This window comes from Penaeus monodon, chromosome 3, assembly GCF_015228065.2.
Source record: "Penaeus monodon isolate SGIC_2016 chromosome 3, NSTDA_Pmon_1, whole genome shotgun sequence".
NCBI lineage: Eukaryota > Metazoa > Arthropoda > Malacostraca > Decapoda > Penaeidae > Penaeus > Penaeus monodon.
Genome location: NC_051388.1, coordinates 47,667,429 through 47,679,928, shown reverse-complemented (window position 1 = coordinate 47,679,928; position 12,500 = coordinate 47,667,429). Strand labels below are relative to the sequence as shown.

At 37.4% G+C, this 12,500-nt stretch overlaps 3 protein-coding genes across 3 annotated transcripts; 1 reads left to right on the top strand and 2 right to left on the bottom strand.

Moving 5' to 3' along the window:
* The first annotated feature begins 1,908 nt into the window (after positions 1–1,908).
* On the top strand, positions 1,909–2,659 carry LOC119595702 (cuticle protein 7-like). The gene is made up of 3 exons (XM_037944818.1): positions 1,909–2,004; positions 2,161–2,247; positions 2,346–2,659. The coding sequence occupies exons 1-3, from the start codon at positions 1,993–1,995 to the stop codon at positions 2,616–2,618; spliced, it is 372 nt and encodes a 123-aa protein (XP_037800746.1). The 5' UTR covers positions 1,909–1,992; the 3' UTR covers positions 2,619–2,659.
* A 3,388-nt stretch (positions 2,660–6,047) lies between these two features.
* LOC119595739 (pro-resilin-like) lies at positions 6,048–6,725 on the bottom strand. Its single transcript, XM_037944861.1, has 3 exons — positions 6,707–6,725; positions 6,480–6,566; positions 6,048–6,376 (listed from the first exon to the last, which is right to left on the bottom strand). The coding sequence occupies exons 1-3, from the start codon at positions 6,716–6,718 to the stop codon at positions 6,107–6,109; spliced, it is 369 nt and encodes a 122-aa protein (XP_037800789.1). The 5' UTR covers positions 6,719–6,725; the 3' UTR covers positions 6,048–6,106.
* Positions 6,726–10,043: 3,318 nt separating this feature from the next.
* LOC119595671 (pro-resilin-like) lies at positions 10,044–10,942 on the bottom strand. Its single transcript, XM_037944787.1, has 3 exons — positions 10,730–10,942; positions 10,479–10,565; positions 10,044–10,373 (listed from the first exon to the last, which is right to left on the bottom strand). Exons 1-3 carry the CDS (start codon positions 10,739–10,741, stop codon positions 10,098–10,100), a joined length of 375 nt encoding a protein of 124 aa, XP_037800715.1. The 5' UTR covers positions 10,742–10,942; the 3' UTR covers positions 10,044–10,097.
* Positions 10,943–12,500: the final 1,558 nt, after the last annotated feature.

Below are 12,500 nucleotides of genomic sequence, written 5' to 3'. Positions count from 1 at the left end.
ATATTAAATTATTAGATATTAAAATAAACATACTTGTTACTTGATATACAGCTATATAAATAGCTATAATAAATATTTCATTAAATTCATATAGCTAGTTTGGGTCGGTCTCGTAGGTAGAGATAGTGTTTCTTGCTGCAGGCTTAGTAAAGTGCGGATGTAGGATGAGTAGCTTGTACAGGAGCTTTACTCGGTACTGGGTAGCCCCTATACTCGGCCACGTACCGATGTACGCTTAAATGTAGCGAACTTTCAACGCCTCGATAAGAACAAAGTATAACCCTGTGTCGTAGCCATAGGGCTCTGTAGAAGCGTTGAGATAGTCGTCTTAAGGCGTGTTAAGTCGTATTCAACTGAAAGTGCAGAAAATAAATCATCTTACCAATCGCATATGTTATATTCACAATGGTATCATAATTATCAATCATTGCACATACAACCCAAATAAGGACGTCCGAACTGTGAATAGCAGAAAACGTCACGACGGGCAATACAGCCTAAGACAATATTATATTGATTGCTTTTTAAGTGCCTTTAAATAAATTGTTGCTGCCAGCCACTAATATTTCATAATAATTGTTAGACTTTTAATGCTTGTTACCTTAGTGAACATGATGGAGGTAGAGGTGTGATGCTTCGGTCTTCAAGTGAAACCCTTTTATATTACACAAATCTAGTAGCCACGCTTCTTCCTCCCTTCCTCCCGTACGACCTTTACCTTGAATTATGTTCATCTTTCATTCTTTGTGCTGTAGTAAAGTGTAAACGATATTAGGATTCAATGATAAATTTACTCATTTTACTAATTCTCATATACCGCGTACCAAGGTTTAGAACAATAATTCTTAAGCGCCATTTACCGCACCCTTAGAGATATATATGTGTGCTTATATATGTATGAATATATATAAACACCCCACGCACATACGTATATACATATACGAAGTATATAGATGTGTGTATGATATACAAGTCTGTGTATATACATGGCTAAATAAAACCATGTTTAATAATTGTGGATTAAGTGTCAGTATATGTGTCTGTCTGTCCGCAGGTAATGCGGCTGAGGAAAACGATATTATAGGGAGAAAAGGTCAGCATAAGACGCTAAGTAAGTTGTCATAATCATTCAGGGAGTGTTGTAGAAAAAATAGGACCGTTTTTTTTTTTTTGCTATGCTTTGGACATGAGACGAGCCGAAGGCGTCCTAATTAACACCTTCAAGGCGAAGGTCGCGGTTTCCGGACCGGACAGAAGGAAAGGTACATCTTGTACAGGATGTATGCATATATATGTATGTACAAATATACATATGCTTATATTTGTACATATATATGTATATATATCTGTATATATATTTATGTTTTAAGCATACATGTATGCTTGTATGTATACTTTATGTATATGTATGTATATATGTGTTTATATATATATGTATATATGTGTTTATATATGTATACAATAGTTTATATATATATTTATATATATATATATATATATATATATATATATTTGTATATATATAAACATATATTCATATAAAAGTACGTATGTATGATTGCTATATCCATGCAAAGGATAGTTTTAAGTTTTTTGGAAGTAGATATCCAGCCTCTATTATTACGACATTTTCCACAAACCTTTGTGTATTTATGCATGTACACAGCAATACACAAACGCAAAAAAGTGTAAATATGTAAACACACGAGCGTGTGTACGTATTTTGATTTAACATTGACTGAAAATGTATAGAAAACTGTATTTAACATCCCCCACTTGAAACTGTTGATTAAATATATAAAGGGATCTATGTGGTATGGAACAGTAGTACTCTTTAAAGTCTAACCGTATTATGAAGAGGATCGTTATAATCGAAGGTGAAAGTCGCACGGAAGGAAACAGTGGGCGTGTCTATTGTAGGCCTACTCGTGGACCACAGTATAAAAGGGACATGCTAAGAGATAGGAGCATCACACATCATCTACCTTCATAATGTTCACCAAGGTAAGAAATGTTGTTAACCTGCCCGAATCAGATTTAGAAAAAGAAAAAAAATGCAATATACCCATAATAAATTGCGTGCCAAATATTTGTATGAAACACAAGATGAAAAGTACCTGAAAAAAAAAAATATATATATATATAATTACTTCGTTCTAGACCGTCGTTGCCCTCGCCCTTGTGGCAGTTGTTGCCTCTGCACCTTCTCAGCCAGGCTATGGATATGCTCCTCAGCCAACCTATGACGTACGTATAGTTCTATAAATTTGAAAATCACAATTGTAACTGACATTATAAAAGAGAATTTAGTATTACGTGATTCTGATAACATACAACTTTTCCAGGTCCCTGCCAAGTACGACTTCAACTACGCCGTGAAGGACGACTACTCCGGCAACGACTTCGGTCACCAGGAGGCCCGTGATGGCTACGACACTCAGGGTTCTTACTTTGTTCTCCTTCCCGACGGCCGTCTGCAGAAGGTCGCTTACACTGTCAACGGTGACTCTGGCTACGTAGCCGAGGTCAGCTACGAGGGTGAGGCCCAATACCCCGAGTACAAACCTGCCTACAACCCAGCACCTGCCTACACGCCTGCCCCCGCCTACGTTTATTGAGCATATTTATGATATTTATTAAAAATTAAAGCCTCCTATTACGTATCTGCTTCAATTGCCAACATGAATCATTAGAGTATATTAATAAACACACAATAAGTGTTCGTTTCTAAAACCAGACGGTTACAGATTCTTTAAGCACGACACAAGAAACGCACATCCTAACTCGTTCCCATACCATAGATAATGTACAAAATGTGTGTGTGTGTGTGTGTGTGTTATATATATATATATATATATATATATATATATATATATATATATATATAAGTATATTTTTGGGGGCATGACAGTAAGTACAAATTATAACAATAATTGACAAGTTTCATATAGGTTATACAAAGTGCGATGTGTGTACTTCCAGCTGCACCAAACCCTTGCGTAGGATAATTTAGTTCATTCGACAGTAACTGCAAAGAATCATTTCATATTTCCTTTGGGTGGGGAAATCTCTGTTTGAGAATGTCACATGGCGTCTAAACCATTCCAGAGACGTTCTGAAACCTCATATACAGAATGTACATATGTCCTGTACTGAGCTCAGTATTAAGCACTTAATCTGAGTTGTCTCATCACAACATAAATTTAATTATTACCATGGTGAGCTCTTTAATTACCACAAAAGCCATACCCTTCACCCCTCACCCGCATAAGCATGGCGAGCGAATGTATTCATCATCATGGTCAATTTATATTAAGTATTCACCTGAAAATAATGAGAAGTTCTTTCAGAATGCATAATCCTTTCCACCACTCTCAAAAAGTAATAGTAACACTGAAAATATATATATATACACAAAAATACATGCACATACATATACATAAATATGTATGCAAATACAAACGTGTGTGTGTGTGTGTGTGTGCATATATATATATATATATATATATATATATATATATATATATATATATATATATATATATTATATATATATATATATATGTGTGTGTGTGTGTGTGTGTGTGTGTGTGTGTGTGTGTGTGTGTGTGTGCATGTACTGATGCCTTTCCCTTCCTTCCGGTCCGGATGTAGTGGACCGCTTGTATACTTCCGCCACGGTCCCGTTCATATGCCTTTCGTTTCCCCCTTACGAGATGAAGGACGGCGTCCACTCTCGCTCCACGGAGGAGGCTGCATCTTCGTACGCCTCTTAAGTCGTTGGATGGAGTAAAGAGGGGAAGGAGGATTACTTAGTTTAAGAATGGGAAGGGAAGCTGAGAGTAGCTAGCTACCTTGAAATTGAAAGTAGGCTGAGTAATAAAAGAGGGGCAAAACCCCTTGGTCGCCCAAAACCCATACTTTTATCCCCCGGGTGTGAGGATGCCCGTCGCGGTGAGGAAGCTGCGACTAATAGAGAACGAGAAACGCACCTGTAACGACCCGCGCGGCTTCGTTACCTTTGCTTTTGTTTTATTTGTTTTTGCTTTGCTTTAGCATATTTTAATTAACACTTTTACATCGTGTTTTAGACGAACCTTTGCCGAAAAAGTAGTAGACCACCAAAAGAAAATGAATTTAAAAAAAATTGTAAACTTTATTAATATTTCTTTATTATCATTATCATTTTATTTAAACTTTATTATGAGCAGTTTACTTTTCACATTTTAACCGAACATTTTATGAACTTACGATATGATGTACACTTGCGCACGATGGTTCTTTTTTATTTTACTATATCATTTCATAGAACTTTAATTCATTTTACGAACAGAACTTTTAAAATATTTTAATGATTATAATAAGAATATATGATGATTATATACAGTTTTTGCAAATATTAAACAGTAATGAGAACTAAAGCTGTTTCGCGGACCGAGATGACAATGAAAAGTTCCAGTTCCAGTTTTAGTGGTGGACTCGTTGGTTGTGGTGCGCAGGATAATTGTGGTCTCGGCAATATAGAGATAAGTGAACAAGTTACAGTATACGTGAGAGAAGGTGGTTCTAGTTTTATTTTGTGCTTTATGTTTGTGTGTGTATGTGTGTGTTTTGTCTGTTTTTTCTATGCATTGTATTTTAGTGTCTGTGTCTTACTGTACTCGTGTTTCGCTTTATGTTCTGTTTTCTTTGCTTTTAGAAATAAATAGATTATTTTATTTTATTTTTTGATAAGTCCCCCGACTGTTTGTGAAAAGGAAGGTTGAATAATACCTAAACATATTTTAGTTTCTAAAGTTACAAAGCCGAACAATCAAAAACCCTAAAGTATAGATGAAGCATCTGTATACACCTCTCTTCGGGATTTTAAGCACGCCTACTTCACTTTGACTCATTTGCACAACTACACTTCACACACACACACACACACACACACACACACACACACACACACACACACACACACACACAAACAAACAAACAAACAAACACATACACATACTGCTGTTGCTCCTTTCCACAATTCTTCTGACACACTCGTTCCCCAACGTATAAATCGGTGAGTCTGGGGATGGTGTAAAGAACAAACCTTCGCCCTGAAGGATCCCTTGCAAAAGGTTCCAACCATATTCTCTTCCTCTTAAAGCCGGTTTTGCTACGGCAGCACATGATCCATCTTTTACTTTCTACACTAGAATTTAGCGGATTGAGAAATGCATTTACAGACACACAATCCATCCTGCAGTATTTTCTGTTGTCATATATCCATGTATACATTGCGCGCACACACCCGGTCACTTAGCTTCATCTATCTCCAAGGTAAGAAACCAATCTCCTTTGTTCACATTTATAATAGGAAAAAAATAAGAAGAGAAATAATCGAAGTATCTTCTTTAGTATTGTGACATGCCAATGTGCTAAAAAGACAAGATGAAAAGGAACGCGTATTATCATATACTGTATTCACTCAACAGAGAATATATACACAACCTGAACACACTGATACTATGTGTGTGTGTTTATGTTATTGTGTGTGCACACGTACGCGTTTATATTCTCTGCTTGGTCACTCCCTGTACCTTCATAACTATATGTGCGCGCGCGCGCGTGTGTGTGTGTGTACTGTAGGTATAAATATAAATATATACACGCGTGTGTGTGTGTGTGTGTGTGTGTGTGTGTGTGTGTGTGTGTGTGTGTGTGTGTACATATGTGTGTACATCTATCTATACATATATTTATATACATATATATGTACATATACACACTTACACATACAGACATATATGTATAAGTGTGTGTGTGTATGTGTGTGTGCATGTGTGTGTGTATGTGAATGTGTGTATGTATATATATATATATATATATATATATATATATATATATATATATATATATATATATATATACATGTGTGTGTGTGTTTGTAGACGTTCAATGGTGAGTTCAAGATGAACTGTGCCTTCCCTGTCGGCTTTTGAAACAAAGCGACCTGTGTACACTTATTAACATATTGCGATTACGTAGATAGGTGAAATATATATGTGTTAGTAGAACCATTTTAATAAATATTCAATATATATCTATATAGCTAATGGAATTTCATTTAGGCATAGGCAAGGGCAGGCTTGTAGGCAGGTGCTGGATTGTAGGCAGGCTTGTACTCGGGGTACTGGGCCTCACCCTCGTAGCTGACCTCGGCTACGTAGCCAGAGTCACCGTTGACAGTGTAGGCGACCTTCTGCAGACGACCGTCGGGAAGGAGAACGTAGTAGGAACCCTGAGTATCGTAACCGTCGCGGGTTTCCTGGTGACCGAAGTCGTTGCCGGAGTAGTCGTCCTTCACGGCATAGTTGAAGTCGTACTTGGCAGGGACCTGTAAACAAAGGCACAAAATTAGAGCTATATAATACAATTTTCCTTTATAAGTTGTATTGGTTATTAAGAAAATATTTTAACATTCCATAAAATATACTTACCCCGTAGGTCGGCTGAGGAGTATAACCATAGGTTGGTTGAGAAGGAGCAGATGCAGCAACGGCCACGAGGGCGACGGCAACAACAGTCTAGAAAGATGTAAGTATATTTCATTACGAGTATCTTTTATCTGTCTTCATTATAAATGCCACAGAATAATGGAATATACTTCGATTATATTAAGGCGTGTTATGTTATAAAGCTGATTAAGGCAAGCTATGATATTTACCTTGATGAACATGGTGGAGGTAGATAAAGTGTGATACTCCTATAACTTACCAAGTTCGCTTTATACTATGACGCACGAGTAGGCCTATATCAGACACGCCCCTTCCTCCCTTCCGTGCGACCTTTACCTTGAAATACATTCATTATACGTCTCCTTACCATATGGTCATATTACTCTTTTCATAATGAAAGTGGCGCAAAAGCACAGTACAAGTTTTTCATACTGCACACTGTGCAACTCTAAAAAAAAAATAACATATGTGATTGTTGCATGATTAGGAATCAATTCATTTGCAGATATCGGAAATCACAATCGTGTTACCGTGTCACCCTCCAATAAACATGTTGGTAAGGTCTGTTCTGTGTAACAGTTTCAGTGAATGTATAATCTAGGTAAGATGCATCAATCTACTTTAATATTGTGCAAATTTACAATTCACTCTGAACATTCAACATGTTAAAATCCCTAAATGAAATATAGCACTTTCATACATACACGAACATATACATAGCAACAATATATGAATGCCAAGTGCGTACACAGGATAACTATTTTAATTAACTGTAAATAGATTTTCAGTCTCTGTCATTACGAGCTTTAACTGTTTCATACTCTTCCTCTAAGCTGAAGAGTAACGCATCATATATTATATACATATACACAAATATAAGTCACGAATATGCTCTCGCTTTTTTTCCTCTTCTTTCTTTCCTTTCTTTCATTAATTCATTCTTACTTTTTACATTAACTTCACGATGTATAGAAAACTGGATTTAACATTTGAATCTGTTCATCAAATATGGGATATGGAACTTGTGGGATATGGAACAGAATTATTCTGTTAAGTGGTAATATGGTTAACCGTATTATGAAGAGGATGATGTGGGCCTACTCGCGGACCACAGTATAAACAGGACTTGGTATGATGTTCACCGAGATAAGATATTCTATTATCGTGCATTTAAGAAATTTATAATAAGAAAATTTTGAGAACAGCAATAATTGTAATATGCTCCATAATACATTGCCAAATGTCCGTGCATAAGAAAAAATGAAAGGTAGTATAATTTGTTCTAGATTATCATTGCACTTGCCCTTGTGGCGATTGCTGCCGCTGCACCTTCTCAACTAGCATATGGATATGATCCTCAGCCAACCCATGAGGTAGTTACAGTTTTAGAAACCTAAAAATCACATTTGTTACTGATGTATTGTAAAAAGGAATTTAGTATTACACGAGTCCCTCTTAACAGGAGCCGCTTTGCTACAGTGTGGAGAGGTCCCAATGACCTGGTGAGCTAGATCCTACCGGTGCGGTCACCAGAGAGGGATTGATTGATTATTTAAAATTATCTGCTGCGTCAACAGCTAATACCAGAGAGGGAGTAGACCAAATGAGTCCCAAGTGAACTAAAGCCTGTGAGATAGTCCACCCACCCCTGGTTCTTTCCATCTTGGACCAGCGAGAACTCTCCCACGTGTGTTTGTCGTGCAGGGTGTCCCGTATTGCTGGGAGACAGGAGTCCTGGAGGTTGAGGTTAAGTAATGCTGCATGCTGCGCCCTACAGTTAGCAACACATCTTTGGTCCTCTGTTCTGGTTAGATGGGTGGCTTGATCAACGACTGTCATCAGCACTAGGTGGTAATTGCATATATTTCCTCATTACCCCTGTGGATATTGGGTGTATTTAAGCCCCAACCAATAGCTTCCCTTTGTTGGACTCCATGGTGGGCGGGGGATGAGGAGATAAACAAATATATTTGTATGAATTTTACAAATTTAAAAACTGGCTCTCTACTAGACAACCTATGCAGTCCTATGGCCAATCTCTCTAGAATGTCACGTGTTGCCACTCTGGAACCTTCCCAGGTTCCAAATAGCAAGAATGGGACTCAGAATGCTTCCCGGGCTCCCAGAGCAGGTAAGGAGACTCCTCAATTCGTCAAGAAAAAATTACATGGTGAATATGAATACAATACATACCTTGTGGTGAAGACCACTGATGGGGTGCTATCCTGGATCTAGATATTTTTTAAGTAAACCGTAAGATAGTTGAGGTGTGTCAACGTAAGTTAGTATGGTACCACCTTAGGGTAAACCATATGTACCCAACCCTATGTGGTGCTTCTGCTGCCACGGTTATGGGGACAGAACCAACTCTTGCCGTCGTAAGGAAGATGGATTACCAAGAATGTGTGTCAAGTGTGGAGATGACAGCTGTTCAGCTCCAATATGCTGTTATCACTGCAAAGCTCACAAATTTTCTTCAAAACAGTGTGCCCGTGTACAGCCAGCTAAGTTCTTTCCCTCGATTCTAGCTAGACCTCCTTCCCACCATCCCTGAATCTCCAATGTTTCCTACACCACTCACTCTGCCACTACAGTTCGACCTAAGTCCTCAAATACAGAAACTGCCTCCGGTGAGTTGTTTCACCAGAAGCAGAGTAGGAGTAAGGGGACTCACTCACTCAGTTGAGAAGACTCCTCCTCCCAAAGTAAGGTCTTTGGAGCTATCAGGCAAGGCTCCAGAGGCCTCAACGGTGACAGCTTCAGAGGCCTCCACTGCTAGACATAATGCCTCTGAACCAAAGGCTCAGGTCTGCCATTAGCCCAGGCTAAGGAATCCTGAACTTGTTCCAAAGATTCCTCCCAAAGTAAGGTCTTTCTAGCCATAAGTTAAGGCTCCAGAGGCCTCATCGGTAATAGTACCAGTGGCCACCACATCCACAGGGGCCTCCGCTGCTAAACAGAAACCCCTGAATCAAAGGCTCAGGTCTGCCTTCTACCCTGTGCCTGACTAAAGGAAGCCTAATTCCACAGATAAAAGACATCCCTTCATAAAGCACTCCCAAGACGCTGGTAAGGGAAAGCCTAAAAAGGGTGTGGGGCAGGCCTTAACTACAGAGTAGTCACGTTAGTGAGAGTGATGCACTAATACTGACAAATTCGCAAATTTCACAAAAACTTTACCAAAGGAATAAACAGTCCTTAAAGGTTAAAGTTAACAGATAAAACTAAGCTTGATTTTATTAATTGTCTTTCTGAGAGCCAATAAAATTACTCAAGAGCCGGTTTATTGAATACCTTTAGCTTATAGTTAATAAAAAAAAAAACGGGCGGTTCTGCAATAGTCTTATTTTGCCACCAAGAACCGCGACAAATAATTTGATTCTGTCCTGAACACAACGATGTTTTTATTAGATTTAACACACATATATGTACACATTTGCATATTTATGAATATATACATATATGTATTAGCATATGGCTATATTATACTCTTACAGAGCTACCTTCAACTTCCTATTCTCAAGGATAAAGTATTCAAATGACTGGTGATAGAGTCTTCGTTTAATAAATATTGACTGTAAACAGTTTTATATGTGTAATTTAGGCGTATGTAGGGGCTGGCTTGTAAGTGGGGGCGGGCTTGTAGGCAGGAGCAGGCTTGTACTCGGGGTACTGGGCCTCACCCTCGTAGCTGACCTCAGCCACGTAGCCAGAGTCACCGTTGACAGTGTATGCGACCTTCTGCAGACGACCGTCGGGAAGGAGGACGTGATAGGATCCCTGGGTGTCGTATCCGTCACGGGCCTCCTGGTGACCGAAGTCGTTGCCGGAGTAGTCGTCCTTCACGGCGTAGTTGAAGTCGTACTTAGCAGGAGCCTAGAGAAAGTCGAATATGTGTTGAATAGAACCAATGATATACAGTTCAATTATAGGATAAAACACCAAGACATCAAGATTTCAGTGTATAACAGTTGAGCTTACATCATAGGTTGCCGGAGGAGCATATCCATAGGAAGGCTGTGAAGGAGCAGCCAAGGTGGCGGCCACAAGGGCGAGAGCGACGACGACCTGAAACGTGAACTCAGCAATTAAATATTTTATCTATCAATCTATCCATACATGGATATACATAAACATATGTGTGTACTTACATATATAGATACACACATGTGTGTATATATTTATGTATATAAAGATGCTGACATGTAATAACTAAAAAAAGAAAAAAATACCTTAGTGAACATGATGAATATGATGGATCAAATGTGATGCTTCAAACTAGGATCAGGTGCTTTTTATACTCCATGTCCCCGCCAGACACGCCCCCTAGCTCCTCCCTTTACCCTCTTACTCACCTTAACCTTGGTATGGGTGAAGGTAAGGAGTTCACGAGTCGAGATGTGATTGAGGGTGATTTGGACAAAATTCGTTTGATGAGGTAAAATCGTGCCGGTTATTTTTTATTAAACCGTATTTTTTGTAACACTGAGAGGTAGAGATTAGAAAGAAAATGTTTATATATATTGCAGAGAAATTATGCGTGTGTGTGTGTGTGTGTGTGTGTGTGTGTGTGTGTGTGTGTGTGTGTGTGTGTTTGTGTGGACAAATGTACAGATACACACATACACAAACATATATGTAATGAGTAAATAGACTAAATCTAAATGTGTAGCCATTAAACTCGACAGTGACAAAGTAATGAGGACTGGATAAATTTAACACTTAAATAAGTATACTTGTGTGTACATACACAAAAACAAACCGCAGATATATGTGCAAATGTGTGTGTATATACACACATATATAATGTGTGTGTGTGTGTGTGTGTGTGTGTGCAGACACTAAATACACACATACATAGTATATAGATAGATTCACACATACATGTGTATATTATATATATATTTATATAAATAGTATATTTTTAATAATAAAGATATATTATATATTAGTTATATATATACATATATATATATGATTATGTATGTGCACATACTCACATATGTATAAATGCATACATACATATATACACATATATATGCATATATATATTATATATGTGTGTATATATATACATATATATATCTGCATCTATATCTATCTATCAATCTATGGATACATATTTATGTACATGTATATATATATATATATATATATATATATTATATATATACATATATAAATATATATATATATATATATATATATATATATATATATATATATATATATATTTATACAGTGTGCACGCACACACATATTTACATTTACATACATAGTTACATGCATATGCACACATACATACGGATATGACTATACGAGTGTGTTTATGTATCTATGTAGACGTGTTAATATATGTGTGTATATAGATGGATAGACGAATTTAAAAAATAGATAGGCAGAGATAGAGAACGAGAGGGAGGGTGAGGGATCCAAAAGGAACGAGGATTTTTATTTATTCATTCATTTCCTTCTTTATTTTTTTAATTCTAATATAGCGCCACTTCAGTTACCCTATTTATGCAGTTCAGGTTAATCAACAGTAAAGGTCTGATCACGTATGGGAGCAGCAATGAACCCATGAATGCTGAAAACTCTGATTACAATGGCCGGGGCAAAGAGTTAAAGTATATTTGATATTTATATCCAGTTTTATTTTATAAAATTGCATCGCTTGAGTTAAACGATTCTGATCCGCCGAGTATTCCAATATCCAAAATTAATAAGAGTAATTGTGATGCTTGAGAAGCATGGGTACATTTCCAACTACAAAATATCATAAATGAGATGGTTCTGCCTTACATACTTTCATTATGGTAATCATGGCCAGTACTTATGATGAGATTTCGCGGCAATGACTTACCAAGCACATATCCGTGTATTGGAGTGGGTGGTTGAGATACAGAAAACGAATGCTGCTTAATGATATTGATAATCATAATAATAATAATGATACTAAAAAAAAAAATCGCATAACTGATGTGGGTCGAAGAGAGCCAAATG